At 44.9% G+C, this 17,398-nt stretch overlaps 1 protein-coding gene across 1 annotated transcript in view; it reads right to left on the minus strand.

The window, feature by feature from the left end:
• Raver2 (ribonucleoprotein, PTB binding 2) overlaps positions 1-17,398 on the minus strand; it is an 82,558-nt gene that overhangs the window by 50,113 nt on the left and 15,047 nt on the right. The window contains exon 2 of the mRNA XM_021161577.3: positions 2,560-2,626. Within this exon, the coding sequence (XP_021017236.1) occupies positions 2,560-2,626 (67 nt within the window). The remainder of the gene's footprint in view (positions 1-2,559; positions 2,627-17,398) is intronic.

A 17,398-nucleotide genomic window follows, 5' to 3' on the forward strand; every position in this document is an offset into this window, starting at 1 on the left:
GCCTCCATCATCTGCATTGCTCTCAACATTCGTAGTTTCTAAGGTTCCACAAAACTGCTCACCAAGTTTTGAACACTTAGTGGCTTCTCTTGTCCAAAGTTCCAAAGTTCTTCCACAATCCTAACAACATGGTCATGTCTGTTACAGCAATGCCCTACTATCCTGGTACCAATTTCTGTCTTAAGGGTTTCTATTGCTGTGATGAAACACCATGACCAAAAGAAAGATGGGGAGAAAAGGGTTAATTCAGCATACAGCTCCATACTGAAGTCCATCACTGAAAGAAGTCAGAACAGGAACTCAAATAGGACAGGAACCTGAAGACAGGAGCTGACCCAAAGGCCATGGATGGGTACTTACTATATACTGGCTTGATCATCCTGTTTTCTTATATAACCCAGGTCCACCTACATAGGTGGTACCACCCACAATAGGCTAGTCCCTCCCCCATTAATCACTGATTTTAAAAATACCCTACAGACTTGCCTACAGCACACTCTTATGGAGCAATTTTCTTAATTGAGGTTATCTCCTCTCAGATAACTACAGCTTGTGTCAAGTTCACATAAAACTAGCCAGCGTGCTACCTAAAGAAAGGAAGTTTTATTTTGGTTCACAGTTTGGGGGGTACAGCTCGTGACAATGGGGAAGTTCTGGTGGCAGGAACTTGAGGCAGTTGGGTCCACAACTTCCACAGTCAGGAAGCAGAGAGTAACCAAAGCTGGTTTTCAGCTCACTTCCTCCTTTTTATAAAGTCCAGGATCCCAGGCCAAGCAATGTGCTACCTCAGTTAAGCTAACAGATACTTCCCCTCACGGGCACGCCCACTGCAGATTCTATGCCTCCCCAGCCCAAGCAGGCAGACTTGTGCCACTACTTAACTCTCTTTTCCCTTAAACACATACACAGCCATTTGCTAAATACTGGATGAGTTCCATATTGGCCCATAAAATCAGGGCTTAGGCTGCAGTCCTGGGGAACTTGAAGTGGCTGACCATCCCTCTATAGTCCCTATGTCTGCATACCTGTCTGAGATCACAGCTGTCTGAGCATGCTTGCCTAAGTCTGCACAGGTAGCGCTTAGCTGTTCGAGCACTCTTCCCTGAGACTGAACACCTGTCTGAGCTCACCTTCTACTCTTTTTTTGCCACGCCTTCCTCTGCTTACACTTGGAAGGTCTCGATCTCTAGGGGCCTTCCTGGCAGAATACTCATGGAGACAGCCAAATTCTGACACTCAGTAGCTCCAAGCCACTGGATCCCTGCACTGCTCCACCCCACCCCATGCCACCCCACCCCTACCCGTCCAGGGGCAATCAAGTCCTTCTCCCTAGTACGTCTAGCTAGAGTAGGCACTGGAAGAGGACTCATGTTCATCACTGAGCTCACATTCCAACTGGGGACACAAGACATTCAACTGAGAGTTAACAATTGTGGGGTTTCCAACTCGGAAGTAGAAGGGGGCTATGAGACCAATTAAATTGGATGAAGTAGATTCATCTGAGGGCATCAAGCCACCCGTTGGCACTGAAGTCCTCAGCTAAAGGGGGACACATGCTACATCCACTAGCTTTTTATTTATGAAGAGACAGACCATGTGTCCTTTTCAAGACCTCTAGGAAGGATGACAAAGGAGTATCTCATGTTCAAAAGAACTGGAACAATTTAGGGGTGATCGTGCCAAACTGGAAACAGACTCCCGAGTGCTTCCTCCAGGTGGAGAATGCAGAATGGCGGGAACTGCAGTTCCTCTGCATTTTGGAGGCTTTTGCTGGGGTTTTGGTGGTGATGGTGGTGATGGTGGTGGTGGTGGTGGTGGTGGTTTTGGTTGTTGTTTTACTCAGGAATAAACATTAGGACTCTAGCTATACTCCTTGGGGGCAATTCTGGGATCAAACCCATCTCCTTGCACAAGGCAGGCAAGTGCTCCATACGGAGCTGTAGTCCCAGCCCCCAGGTCCCATTTGCATTGGGAGTACACATGTATCCAGTGGCCTTAACATCATCCATGCTGTGTTTTACCATCTCAAAATATGCTCATAAACATTTATATGTCACATGCCCATAAAAGAACAGAGTTCTGATCTCACAGATATGAAACGAACACTCAGAAAAGGCTGAGTAAGCTTCCTACTTTGTCCAACTAAAGGTCAAGCTACACACACAGTGGGTCTGCAGCAGAAGCCAGTAGTAACATTAGATGGAAGCATGCCACACCACTGAAGAACACTTGTTAACACATAACATTCAACATTCATAGTTAAGAATCACAGAGCTCCAGCTACACTCGGGTTGGTCACTGGTTAAAGTTCGGGGCATTCAGAAAGTAACCCTTGAGCCACACCGATGGGATGTAAACACTTAGGAACCCCACCGCTGACCCAGACCAGGGTTCAGTGTTGAAATGCTGGTCAGCACCTGTGAAGGCCGTGAGTTCAATCCCCAGCACCAGAAGGCAGATCAACAGGAGGAGACAGTGCGCGCGAGCTTTCCTGCTCTACAATAAATGCAAAAATGAAAGCGGGGTCAAAAGGTCAAGGGCTTGGAAGGGAGCTCTCACCTGTTCGTTTATTCCTGTCCACATAGCAATACTTTAGCTCATAGTCCTGTAATAACTCATGAACCTCCTGAAAGACACAAGGCCAGGAAAAGTCAGTAAGTATATCAATGTGGTTAGTGGTTAGTGGATGACCGAGCTTGACTGCCATCCTCCCCCACCGCACGTGCGTGTGTACACACACACCCCTAGACATACCCCATGGTCCCCTCAAACAGAGCACTTACTACCCACATGAGCCTGCACCTCGCTTTGTACTTGAGCTCACACTTGTAGCACGGGGTAAACTAGTCACTAGTGCCCAGGCCACCGGAGGTCACACGGGAATCCCACCTCCAAGGCTCTTCCGGGAAGCTTTCCTAACAACTTCCCACAGACTGTGCTCCCATGCGACAATCACCATCAATGTCCTGGTTTATGCCTTTTGTGGAAATAAATATATATATTAAATCATTCCACACGCTGTGGTGTAGACAAGAAGTACATCTGTAAATGCATGCAGTGAGCATGGAGAAGAAGGAAATGTGGATTTTTATATAGTGTAATAATTAAATTGTAAATTTTTAATCTGTAAATTAAATTTCAATGAAATGTTGTTTATAAAAACCACTCAAGTAAAAGAAACAGGCTGAAGTCATCTCCTCTTGGCTCCTCACAGCACACAATGTACAAACTCACTTAGATATTTAAGTTTTGCCTGCATCACTTTACATGAGGTTGGCACTAAGAATTCACATCAGAGTAAATAGGATTTGTTTGGAATTAGCCTGGACTGAAATTTCTCTGCATGCTTCCTTTGAGACAGGGTCTCACTATGTAACTCTGACGAGGGGCTGGTGTTTCCTGGCTGGGCACAAATCGAATGATTCTGAAGAGACACAAAGGCCTTAAGTTTATCATATAGGTGGGTGTTTTGACCCCCGCCCCCCACAACACACACACAGAATGACAAGCAACCGATTCTAGATAAGAAGTGCACGGGAGGAAAAGGCTGGTGTCAGTACTAAAGCGTTCAACCATGGGTTCTTCCTACTGCAGTTACATGATTAGTTCTCTTCCCGCTTTTCGTGGGTAGATGCAACTGGACCGACTTATATGAAAAAATCACAAAACAGGGAACTAAGCAGATGACTCTATAGATGCAGTGCTTGTCAGAGAACTGTGAGGACTTGAGTTTGGATTCCCAGAGCCCACATAAAAGATGGCAGGTTGCAGCCGCCTGTAATTCTAGCACTCAGGAGGCAGAGACACAGTCCCTAGGGCCTAACTGGCTAGCTAGCCCGGCAATCTCTGGGTTCAGCAAGACAGGAAAATCCCTGTCTTGACAGAGTGTGAAGGAATTAAGACACAGACACACACACACACACACACACACACGCTTTTTAAAAGCCAGAAAACTTGAGTAGAAGAAACTCAAGTACAATGAGTGACATTTGCCACTTTTGAGTGTGGATTCTGGAAGGTTCCAGGAAACACACCCTCATTCCATCTAGTATAAACTTTCAAAAGAGTATATCACCACGTAACTATTAACAGTTAAAAAATGATCACAATGATAGTTTTGCAGTGAAGAGTAACCTAGAAAAGAGAGATAAAGAACAGGACAGCCACACATTAGAACATTTCCCTGGGGCTGTGGAGACGACTCGGCTCGTCCAGATGACCCAGGTCCAATGTTCATCACCTAGGTGGAGGCTCATAACCATCAATAACTCCAGTTCCAGAGATTCAGACACCCTCTTCAGGCCTCTGTGGGCACCAGACACATACAAAGCACATAGGCAGACATATATACAGGCAGGCAAAACACCCACAGACATCTAATTTAAATTTACCTTTGAATTCAGTGCAAAAGAGAAAGAAGAGTATAGCCATGATGGGTAAACTGTAAAAACATAAACAAGGTGAAAACATGACAGTCACCTGTCACGCAGGGTGGCCAAGTTGAACATCCTACACAGCTTTTTAATAAGCTTTATTATAAATGCCTAAAAACACACAACAGTTTTAACATGAAACGGTTTGCTGGATATTGCACTTTAGAGGTTAGTTAGCATCAGTTATCTTGAATGTGAGACGTTTTCTCAGACTTAGGAAAATGTCAATTGTGGTCCTATGAAAAACATAACTTCTTACATAACACACACCTTGCCAGCTGACTACGTTAGCGCTTTACAGAGCAGCCTTTATATGAGGGATCAAGTGTATTCTTCTGGTGGCGCAGACTCTAATCTTTCATTTGGCTGGTGAACAGCTGTTGAGTGCTAGATAAAGAAAGCCGATACCACTCATCACGTTATCAAGTATCTGTAAACAAATGACACGCTGTGCCATTCCTCTAGCTGAGGGAATTACCTAAGGGAAATCTTCAGGCCCAGAAATGCAGTTTGCAACTTAAACATCTTATTTTCCCAACATCTGTACTTTTAATTACAGCTCTCCTGTGCATCGGGTATGGAGGGTACTGTATAGTGGGGAAGCTGTACAAGGCTTCCAAGAGAGGAGGAACCAGTGGCCTTGCTCTCTGCCCTGAAGATCACCCCTCCATCTGTGCCTCAGCAAGGAGACTCAGGGTAGAAATTTCAGAGCTGACAAGAGTCCTAAGAAACATTTGCCAAAATTTCCCTAAGCTCTGCCGCACAGTCCTGAGAGAACTGGACTTACAGCTCCCAGGAGCTGACACCGCCATGGGATTTTCCCCCCTCACATACACTCTGAAAGCACTCTGTGCAGCAACATCATTTACAAATTCCTGACAGCACAGGAGTGTGTCAAACTGACATTTCTGGCTGCCATCAGTGTGTCCAGACCACATCCTCCAACATCCTCTGAAGCTTTCTGAGAGATCTCAGAAAGGTTTCTGGCTGAGGGGAAAGAGCTTTGATTACAGCTATGACTGAGTTCACCCACCCAACCACAGCCGTTCTGCACGCCTTCCCAGGTGAAAGGTACAGACCTAAAACACAGGTCTCCTAAGCTCGCGGGTGCGATTGTTTGCTTCAAACTGTTTAAGAAAAAGCTTTGAGGCCAGCAAGATGGCTGAATGAGTAAAGATGTCCACCACCAAGCCTGAGGCCTGAGATCAGTGTGAGGGACCAATAAGTGTGGAGACATTCCCCAGCATGCATTCTCTCTCTCTCTCTCTCTCTCTCTCTCTCTCTCTCTTTCACACACACACACACACAAATGTAGTAATTTATTTTTAAAAAAAAAAAGGCTTTCAGAGATCAAAGTATGCTCTATTTCTAAATTTCACTAATTTGTATTAAAAGAAGAGAACACGGGACCTTCGAGATGGCTCAGTGGGCGAGGGAGCTTGCTGCCATGCCTGCCAACATGAGTTCAATCCCTAGGACTCAGATGATGGCAAGGGCGGACTTTCTCAGGTTGTCTTCTAACCTCCACATGCAGGCACAGACAGACAGACAGACAGACAGATGTAAAAAGAAACCTAAAAAAGAGAACAAATGTGTTGCTTTACATTGTAAGCAGCTGGAAGATAGCCGTGTGACCTACAAAGCGGACCCAGACAGTCCTCTTCCCCTTGCCACGGGTGTCTCTCTGGGCAGCTGCACAGGTCCAGACAAGAGGTTGTTGGACATTTACAAGTGATAATCAGTGATATTCTTTCTAAAAATCACCTGGGCCTCAATGCTGAAACTTGGTACTACATTTCTGATGCCTGGCTGGTTTCCTGGCCAGTGTTAGTGTGCTACTTATAAACTATTACATTCTTGTAAATGCTACACACCCACTGGCATGCATACACCAGAGATCCTACAGGACAGTGTGTGTGTGTGTGGTGTGTGTGTGTGTGTGTGTGTGTATGACACAGGTCTCAACATACATCCCTGGCTGACCTGCGTCTTGCTACACAGACGAGGCTGACTGCTAGCCTGCAGCTATCCTCCTGTGACTGCTTCCCAAGTGCTGGGATTCCAGGCTTACACCACCATGGCCAAGTGTGTGGAGGAAATGAGGTGAGTTACAGCCTCAGCAGCAGCTTATGTAGGTCCTGCTGAGCCACCTGCTTTCCATGCTCGGTGTGAGCTGAGACTCAGGTGTCGTCAATTTGTGGCTACAAAACTGTGCCTCTCTGTGGTCTTAATTTGTATCCTGTTGGTAAGTGGGGCACTGTGACTGCTGACTTCAGGGGTCAGTTTAACTACAACATGCAGTGACTGAAGGAAAATATGAACCCAGTGTTGCTAAGAAATATTTTATATATGTGGGTAGTATCGATCACCAGCTACTTCAGAAAAAGAGACCTCCCGTGCAGTGGGTAAACCTTAACCCAGCAGTGAAGGCTTCAACAGCCAACCTACATCTTCCTGATGAAGACACCATGCTCAGGACTAGAGCGCCGAGCCTTGTCCAGGTTCTTAGCCTGCAGCTGTGCCCTACAGCCTTTGGATGTGGCAGCTGACGACCATGGAGTCGATAAGCCAAATCTTCTTTTGTTAATCATTTTTTTCTTTTCTTGAAAATTGATTTTTTTCCTTACAATATATTATGATTATGGTTCCCCCTTAACTCTACTCCTCCCTGCCCCTTCCTACCTCCGCTCCCACAGCACCCACACCTTTTCCGTTTCTCGTAATAAAACAAATAGGCATCTAAGAAATAATAATAAAACAAAAATAAACAAATTAGAATAAGACAAAACTACCAAACAAGAAAGACCCAAAGAAAAAGCAGAAGAAATACAGAGAGATACAGACACACGAGTTTGCATCCACAGGATTCCATAAAAACATAAAGCTGGAAGCTATACTATATACACAAAGGAACTGTATGGTTAGAAAACAAAAACAAAACAAAACAAAAAATTCCCTAACAACATTATAAGACAAGGAACCTCCGAAGATGCCACTGAGTCTGTTTTGTGTTGGCCATCTACTGCTGTTCCTACCCCTCAGTCTGTTTTCCCAGTAAAACTACCTTGGGGAAAACAAATATTTCGTTTGCAAGTGGCTATCTTTTGAAGATAGCATCCTGGGTCAGGGATGGGGAGTTTGTCCACCTCTTTCATTTTTCTTTCAGCTCTATGACCTTATCTGGTAAAGATCTGTGCAGGACCTGTGCAAACACCTGTCTCTGTGTGTTCCCGTGTGCCAGCCCTGTTGTGTCTGGAAGGCCTTGGTTCCTTGGTGTTCGACATCCCCTCTGGCTCTCTCATTCTTTCTGCCTCCTCTTCCTCAGTTCCCTGAGCCTTTGAGGGGGTGAGTTGATGTAATGGAGCCATCGTTTTTAGGACTGAGTGTTCCAAGGTCTCTCACTCTACATAATGGCTGGCTGTGGGTCTCTGTGTTTGTCCCCATCTGCTGCTGGAGGAAGCTTCTCTGAGGATGGCTGAGTGAGGCAAGGATCTATGAGGACAGCAGAATGTCACTAGGAGGCATTGTATTGCTATGTTCCTTTAGCAGAACAGTAGTATTTGGTTAACCCGTAGGTCCTTGGCCCACCTAGTCTCCTGGTCACCGCCATCCAGGAGTGTTAGGTATGGGTGCCACCTGGAGTGGGCCTTAATTCAAACCAGATATTGGTTGGTTACGTCACAGGCTTTGTCCCACTACTGTACCGGCACACCTTGCAAGCAGATAACCACTGTGCATAGACGGGTTTGTAGCTGGGTTAGTGTTTACCTTTCTTCTTTGGTAACATGCAGAACACTTTCTTGTGCCATGAACACCAGTCCATACGGGTGAAGACTCTAGGCAGGCACCAGTTCAACCTCTCCTTGCCGGATGAACTGTATAGGCACTGTCTTCAGCTCTTATTATCAAATTATGGAGAATCACCCAGCCTTGGCAATCCCCTGGGTTGATTGGGGCCCTCTTGGACAAGAACCCAATTAGATGCAATCCATCCCCAATACTAGAAGCTGCATTTGGTGTGGGGAGAGGCCCAGTTAGGGCTGCCTGCCATGCTATTTGGTGATTCCATTTAGATCCACGTACATAATTTAGGAAGCTTCTACCGGATGAAGAATCCACATAATCCCTCACATGGCCCTTAGTTTTAGCTGTCCCTCTGCATACTAGGAATCAGTCAGTCAGATTTTGACGTGCACACATTACATACAGGTATGTGTGTATACTCTGTTGGACTTGTTTTCTGTACAACTCTGGCTGGTACAGGCATCTTGTTACATTTCCCTGACATTTATTTCTTCTTTGGAAAAATATTTACTTATTTCTACTGCTTCATTTTCCTGTAGGTGGCTTTTAAAACACTGTGAATACTCATCCTTTGTCATTAATAACATTGTAAGTGTCCTAATTTAGTACACGGTCTGCTGTTCTGTTTAGTGGAGATTTTCAGTGAAGAGAGACTTTTCCTTTGAAAGTCAAATCTATGATCGCCCCCCCCCCCTGGAGTCTGTGCCTTATAAGGTCCTTTTCTGAGCAGGTATGGGGGTGCACACCCGAAATGCCAGTGCTCAGAAGATTGAAACAGAGGGGTTGGGAGTTCTAGGTCATCCTTGGCTACGTAGTAAGTTCATTCAAAACCAGCCTGGGCTACATACAACCCTGTTCTTAAACAACACAAACAGGAGGAGGAAGGGAGGAAGGAGAGGAGGAAAGGGGAGGGAGACAGGAGGGACCATCCTAACCAAATATATAAAGTATTTTGTTTCCCATTAGTTTTCTTCTCTTTACATTTTAGTTTCTAGTCACTTTAGAGTTTGGGATTTTGGGGGGAGCAGGGCTTATTTTTGCTGTTGTTGTTTTGTTTTCGTTTTTGTTGTTGTTGGTTTGCTTGTTTGTTTTGGTTTTGTCTGTTATTTCATTTGGTTGGTATTTGAGATGGGAGGTCTCACAGCTGAGGCTGGTCTTGAACTACTGGTCCTCCTGCCTTAACTTCCTAAATGGGATATCAAGCATGAGCTTGCAGTTTTCATAGTGTGACGTAGGAATCTGGCTTATCTTACGTGGGGAATTAATTTTCTTCCCAGCTGGATAATCCACTGTCTGGCCCCCACTGAGCCATGGTACTAGTTAGGGCTCACACCACTGTGACAACACCCAAGAGGGAAAACCCAAGAGAGGAATCCTTCCCTTTGGTTCAGGGTTTCAGAGGGTTCCCCTCAGTCACAGTGGGGAAGGCTTGCTGGGACAGCTCAGTCTACAGTAATGGCAATGTGTGGTTGAGGGTGTTCCCATCATAGGAGGACAGGAAATAGCATGCAGCAGGAAGCAGGGCTAGACATAAACTTTGGGGCAGGCCCTTCGGGATGATTTATTTCTGCCCGTGACTCTATCTCTCAACTCCCAGTGTCCAGAACCTCTCAAAATTGTGCCATGAACTGGGAACCAAATGTTCAAAACATGAGTCTGTGGAGACCTGTCAGATGCAAACCATGACACTCTCCAGGACAACAGTGTCCAGGTACACAGAAATCAGTGTGTTACCCTACGTTGCTGTGCCAGGGGACGTCTTGTCCAGCCTGTGCTAACTTGAAAACTCTGTAATTTAGTAGGAAAAAAAGATTCCCCTTATCACTGTTGTTTCTAGTTTGGGGCTCTTAGGAATAAAACCCTGAGTAACTACACATGAGACTAACACTGCTGAGTTATACGCATGGCTGTTTTATAATTTGAAGGTTTTGTGCCCTCAACAGCTCTTGCTGGAGTCTAATTCCCTCTGAGGTATTAAGAGGGCAGAAATGTAATCTGATCGTGTTTGAAGGTTGACAAGGGTTATGTAAGGTCATCAAGGTGACGCCCCAGCCATTGAACACTGGTGGATTTGTAGTGACCAAGACTCAGAGGATGAGCATGACTGCCTGCTGTCCCCTCGCGATGCTGTGTGCTGCTGTGAACCACTGCCAACACAGCCACAGCACACATCCTTGACCTGGACCAGAACTGGGAAACATGTAACTTTATAGCTTGGCCAGACTCTGCCTTTCTTTCTTTAAAAAGGGACTATATATAGCTTATGTTTGTCCTCAGTAGAATCTGCCAGTTTCTAAGACCTTTGAAGCCCTTGACACATTCACTAGTAGACCATGACTGTCAAGTGTTCTATACCCAAGCCAACAGGGGAGTCGCCTGCCACTTTATCTTTACCCATTCTGGTAGGCACACAGGTAGTCAACCGTGTTCTTCATCTGGTTCTCCGGCATAATAATGGAATCCAGACAGACCCTGTTTTTATTTATTCAACAGCCATGAGCATTTCCCCTACAGAAGTATCTGTTTTAGCCGTCAGGCCGATTTTTAAATGGGATAGCTTAGTTTTTCTAATGTATTTACATATGTATATTTTGTGGGAAGGAGAGGAGCCATGCCACAGTGCACATGTGGAAATCAGAGGACAACTTGTGGGAGTCAGTTCTCTCCTTCTTCCATGTAGAATACGGGAACTGAAATCAGGTCATCAGGCTTGGCAACAATGCCTCTATCTACAGAGCCATCTTGTCAGCCTTGAATCTTTCTAACTTGTAAAATAGCTTTGATTTTTCTGTCTGTATACACCTCTCTCTCTCTCTCTACACACACACAGGCACACACACACATAGACAGACAGACACACACACACCTCTTTCTTTCTTTCTTTCTTTCTTTCTTTCTTTCTTTCTTTCAAGAGAGTCTCTAAGAAGGGCATGGTAGCATGTGCCTTTAGTTGGAGTACCCCAGGAGGAAGAAACAGGGGGTTCTCTGTGAGTTAGACAATAGATAGCCTGGTCTATATAGTGGGTTTCAAGACAGCCAGTGTTATACAACAGAGAGACCCTTTCTCAAAAACAACCACAATGTTGGAAGAAAGGAAGGAAGGAAGGGAGGAAGGAAGGAAGGAAGGAAGGAAGGAAGGAAGGAAGGAAGGAAGGAAGGAAAAGGAAGAAAGGAAGAAAGGACTGAGGCTGGTCTCAAACCCACACTTCCTTCTGTCTCAACTTCTCCAATGCTAGGATTACAGGGGTGAGCTCCCATGCCCAACTTAAAATTTCTTCATAGATTCTGGATACTAGTCTTTTGTCAAATATGAAGGACTTTCTTCTAGGCTCTGATATACCTGTTTGTTTGGTTTTTATAATTATGTCGTTCAGATGAGAAGTCATTAATTTTTACCAAGTTCAATCTACTACGGTCTCTTTTCTGAAGAACACTTTGTATCCTGTTGGAGAAGTCTCTAGCTACCTCAGGCCACAGAGACATCACTATATCCTAGCCCTCAACTCAGATAATTATTCGCCTTTAAGGAATTGCTCCGCATGGCCTTAGGTAGGGGCCAACTTTGGGCAAAAGAATTTCCAACTTCCCTTAGGACCCCGTCTAGGAAACTGTGATTCTTGACCTCACAGAGCTCCCAGATCACCAGTGCTCTTGTCTGCTCCACTCAACCATTTATCTTGGTGGGGATTTTTGTTTGTTTGTTTGTTTGTTTTAAATCAGTATTACACTATTAAATTACCGCAGATTTATAATAAACCTTTAAATCTGGTAGCATTGGTCGAGTATTAACGTTTTCTTCACAATTACTTCTGATAGTCTAAGCTCTCTGTATTTCTGTAAAAATTTTGGATCAGAACATCAACTTCCAAGAATAAGGGCTACAAGGGCTTTCAAGTGGGTAGTTTCACAGACTCCTGTGGGTGTTGGAGACCTGGTTCCCAGCTGGTGCTGCAGTCTGCTGCTGGTGAGGCTCAGAGATGGGGCCTCCTCTGGGAGAGGTTGCTGGGGACAAGCCTTTGGAATGTGTGTCTTGTCCCTGGTCCCTGGCTGTCCCTCCTTCTTAGTTGCCTTAAGGCAAGTGGGCTCTTCTATTAAGCCCTTTCTCCATCACTCACCCTTCTCCCAGAAACAATAGAACCAGGCAAAAACAGGCGGAAACCTCTGAAACCAAGGGCTGAAACAAAGCTTTCCCTGTTTTAAGCTATTTTTCTCAACATGTGTCTCGCCACAGGAATGCAAAGGCTGGCTAGTGCAGATGCCACTATGGACACTCTGGGAAGAACTCATGTCCAAATCAGGCTTAAAGTTTTCCACTCAAGAAATATTTATGTTATAGTGGATTTGCTGGTATATAAAATAGGTATCCAAGTCAAACAGTTTCTGATAAAAAATAATGAAAATTTGTATTTTTAACCATTCTTTGGTATACATATGATTTTACTATTAAAGACAAAAAAAGATGCATGTTAATGTGATGGGTATGTGTGTTCATTTTCACATACAGAATTAAGTCTTGGCTGAATATTCCATACTGGAGACATGAGTGTTAACCTTCTTTAGAGTTCAGCGATGCTCTGACCTTACTGTCAAGTGTTGACAACGCTGCTTTGCATGGGGGCATAGTACAAGGTGGCGGGTGTCTAGGGCTATCTTAGAAACTGTGAGAAATTCTGTCCTGATTCCAACCCAAAATGCATGGCAAAGTTTTTTAGTGGAACTCAGCAACAAATCAATCAGCCATTCCGTGTGTGTGTGCACAGGCGTGTGGATACACATGGAGGTGCATGTATAGAGGCCAGAGGCTAATGTCAAGCATCTGCCTCAGCTACTTTCTTTTTGATGTCCACACGTGTGTGCCTACATGAGTTTATGTGTGTCAAGTGTGCAGGAGCCTACAGTAACGAGAAAAGGCGTCACATCCCCTAGAACTGGAGTTACAGACAGGTGTGAGCTGCTCTGCAGATACTGAGACTACAACCCAGGTCCTCTGCAAGAGCACTAAATAGTCCCAATTGCTGCGCTATCTCTCCAGACCCTCCCGCCTTTTTTTTTCTTAATGGTTGTCATAGTTGGGGTTTTATTGCTATGGAGAGACACCATGACCCAGGCAATTCTTCTAAAGAAAAACATTTAAGTGAGGCTGGCTTACAGTGCCAGAGGTTAGTCCATTATCATCATGGTGGGAACCATGGTAGCACGCAGGCAGACATGGTGCTGGAAAGGAACTGAGAGTTCTACATCTTAATCAGAAGGCAGCCAGGACACTGAGCTCTGCACTGAGCTGAACTTAAGCATACATAAGACCTCAAAGCCCCACCTCCCCAGTGACACACTTCCCTAACAAGGCCACACCTCCTCCAATAAGGCCACACCTCCTAGTAGTGTTACTCCCTATGACCAAGCATTCAACTCATGAATCTATGGGGACATACTTATTCTAACAACCACAATGGTAAAAACAAACAAACAAACAAACAAACAAACAAACAACCCTGTGTCTTTAGAACTATCTGCTGGACTCTGTTTAGTTGATCCCAACCTTGTTGGCAACATCCAGAGCATCATAATCAGGAGGCAGCCAGACCTATGCCTTATCAGGCCTTATCAGGCCTTATCAGGCCATTGACTTAGGCCTTATCAGAGTATTGACTTTGGCCACATCAACTACCTAGTTTCTTCACGGCCTGTTTGATCTGGTGCCTGCTGGCTTTGCCACCCATGATGGATTCAAGTGTGGTGTTTCTTCTGTCTTCTCTGTGGCTGAGTCAGTGTTCAGAGGAAAGCTGATGCTGTTGTAGCAGTCAGCTTGCTTCTCCTGGGCAGGCTCTTACAAGAGCATGTGCGCTGCCTCTGGAACAGCAGGGCCTTGGGCTGCCAGAAAGTAGGTAACTCGCAGATCTTCATTCAATGGCTGTGGACGGCTCTCAGCACTGCCTTCTTGGGTTTCAAGGCCTTTGCTTTGGCTTTGGGAGAGGCAGGGGATTCCTTCTTTACTTTAAGAGCCATTTTGATGAAAAAACCACATTATTATTATTGTTTATTATTATTATTATTATTGTTGTTGTTGTTGTTGTTGTTGTTATTATTATAACAGAGGTTCCCACTCAATATAGTGCTCACTAACTGGCCAGACGTGTGGACCAGCAAGTCATAAGGTCTCTATCTCAGCCCCGCCGTCTCCCCACTCCCCCACGCTAGGATTACAGCTGCATGTCACTACATCTTGCTTTTTATTTGTGTGCTGAGGATACAAACTCAGGTCCTAAAGCTTCTGCAACAAACACTTTTACTGCCTTAACCATCTCCACAGTCCTCAGTCAGCAACTCTGAGAATTAAACCATCTAATACAATACAAACCCCAGATCTACTAATCTAATCTGACACTTAGATGCTTAGATGCTAGAAACGATGCTGGAAAATATTAAAAGTCTTACAGTTAGACTGAGTAGAATTTCCAGGATGTGTGGGTGCATTACTTGAGAGCTGTCTACCTCAGTTTTCTGTTTGCTTCGTTTTTTTAAACATTTTATTCTATTATTTATTTATGTGTGTGTGGGGTGCCAAAAGCATGAGTGGGGAGGTCAGGGGACAACTGTGGGAACTAGTTCTCTCCCATCATGTGGATGCTGGAGCTAGAATTCAGGTCATCAGGTTTTGCAAGTGCCTCTATGTGCCCACTAAATCATCTCACTGACCCACAACTTGTTCCAATTTGGGGCAGTCTCTCTCTGGAACCTGGGGCTCAGTGATGGGCTACACTGACTAGTCAGCGCACTCAGGGGTCTTTCTGTCTCACTTCCCCAGTGCTGGGATTATTAGCAAATGCCACCATGCCTGACTCCTTATCTTATGTATGTATACACACACACACACACACACACACACACACACACACACATATATATATTTCTTCATAAAACCTGAGTGCTGGGCATTGAGCCCAGGATTTCACACCTTCACAGCAACTCAGCTATCTCCCAAGCCCTGGATTCCAGGTTTGGGTAAGCGACCTTTCTGACCTTGCCTAAAGAAACTTATAAAGTTTGGTCATTTGCCTTAGCAATAAGCTAATGGGACTGCCTGTTTGTTTACTGCAGCCCAAACACTGTATGGACTGTGTTTTGATTAAGCTCACAGCCACAGCAGCTGAATTTTCAAATCTAAACTTTAAAGCTGGGGACCTATCTTTAAATCAGGCCTAGATGGAAATGACTTGCTCAAAGGGAATGGGATGGAACTGGGATTTCATGCTGGCTGGCAGAGCTCACAGCAAACACAGTGATCTACTGGTATCTTCAGAGTCTTTGAACAATAAACCCGTACAATCAGGAAACACTTGCCCCTGTCACATTCCCAGAGCCCACTGCATCACTGACCCGCTAGCCTTATGATAAGATATCACGTTAGGAACAGGGTCAGGATGTCCACCATGCAAATTCCTTGGAGGCAAAACTAATAAAACAAAGTCACTTGGTTCTGGCAGCTAAATGTCTGGTCAGGTCACTCCCTTAAAATAAACAGCCACAGCTTAATTTGGCTGATGAACTCTTAATCAGTTAGCCAGGCCGACTAAAGGTCTCAGCCTGGCATTTTGTAATTACCCATTTCAAACTCTATGCCTCGGCCACTGTAGACCAACTCTGTCCATTTTTCTTTTTTGGTCTTTAGGGAACTTCACGACAGATTCAGGTATGCATGCTCTTTTTTTTTAAGCGTTTTCTTTTGGGGGGGGGTAATGGTATGTGAGTGTGCAAGCTTGTGGATATGTGGGTGTGCATACCCATGTGCATGCATGTGGAAACCACAGCAGGAGATTAGGAGTCTGCCTCTCCCACTCTCCACCTTACTGGCTGCAGAAGGGTCATTCACTCAACCAGAAGGGTCCCTCACTCAACCAGAAGCTTGCTGTTTCAGCAAGGCTGGCTGGCCAGGGAGCACTGGGGAGTCACCTGTCCCCACTCCCCAGTGTTAATGTTACAGTCATGGCCAGCTTTCCACATGGATGCTGGAGATTTGAACTCAGGTCCTCATGCTTGCAGAACAGCACACTCACCTACCAAGCCTTCTCCTTATCCCTGCAATTTGTTTACTATAAATCAACAACTTTTCCAAAACAAAAGAGGAGCCATTTAAAACCCCTACTACCCAAATCTAAGACAACAGAGACATCAAAGTCATTATAGTAATGGAATGTAAGCCTCTGAAGAGAACAGGAAACCAAGAGTCTCTACTAATATGAATTAGTAACCAAACACATTTGAATGCTTCAAAAGGAATGGGATGGGTTCACCTCAAAAATATCCTCCAGAACAGCCTTATCACTCTAAAAGGGACACTTTCATGGCCTGGAAGACTCTACTTGAATCAAAGCAAGTCAGACACAGCGTTATCAACAAGGAAGCCGATTTTCAAACCTGTATCACCCTATACCTTGCAACCTTATGACCTTACTGCCAATGACACACAACTGCCAAAGACACACCACGCCAATCAAGAGGGAACATCACATATGCCCAAACTGAAGGACACTCTGCAAAATGACTGGCCTGTGATCTTCAAAGGAGTCCATGGACAGCCTGGGACAGTCCCTTCTGACTGAAGGAGACCCAGGAGAGGGCGTGATTAAACACATGAAGTGAGTAAACTGAATGAACCTTCACTGCAAAGGACATGATGGGCAGCTGGCCAGACCTAGACACAACCTGAGGTTAGGAGGCAGCAGTATGACCTGGATCATGATGGTGGTTACGGTAATGTCAGTGACACACCAGCTTATAAGAAATACACGATAAAGTACAGTCATGCGTCATATATCTATGTAGTCAAATAGAGTATGCAACGACCAAGGGTCCCTTAAGACTGCAAGGTGGGGTGAGAGTTCCTATTACATGACAGCCTGATAGTGGAGGTAAGGTGGAATCACATAGCAATGCTCACACATCCATGGCGACACTGGTGTAAACACACCTAGAGCACTACCAGTCATATTAAAGTACGGATGGTATACATATAGACTAACCCTTGCCGCTAATCATCAACAGCAACTTTACTGGTCTTTGTATTCACTATCAGGTCCTTTTAAGCATGATACAGATCACTCTGCTTATGAAACAGTTTATTACAAAGCAACATGTCATCTTGTGGCAGCAGTAGTTTCATG

The sequence above is a fragment of the Mus caroli genome, unplaced genomic scaffold, assembly GCF_978045245.1.
Source record: "Mus caroli unplaced genomic scaffold, Mus_caroli_1 scaffold_6, whole genome shotgun sequence".
Classification (NCBI taxonomy): domain Eukaryota; kingdom Metazoa; phylum Chordata; class Mammalia; order Rodentia; family Muridae; genus Mus; species Mus caroli.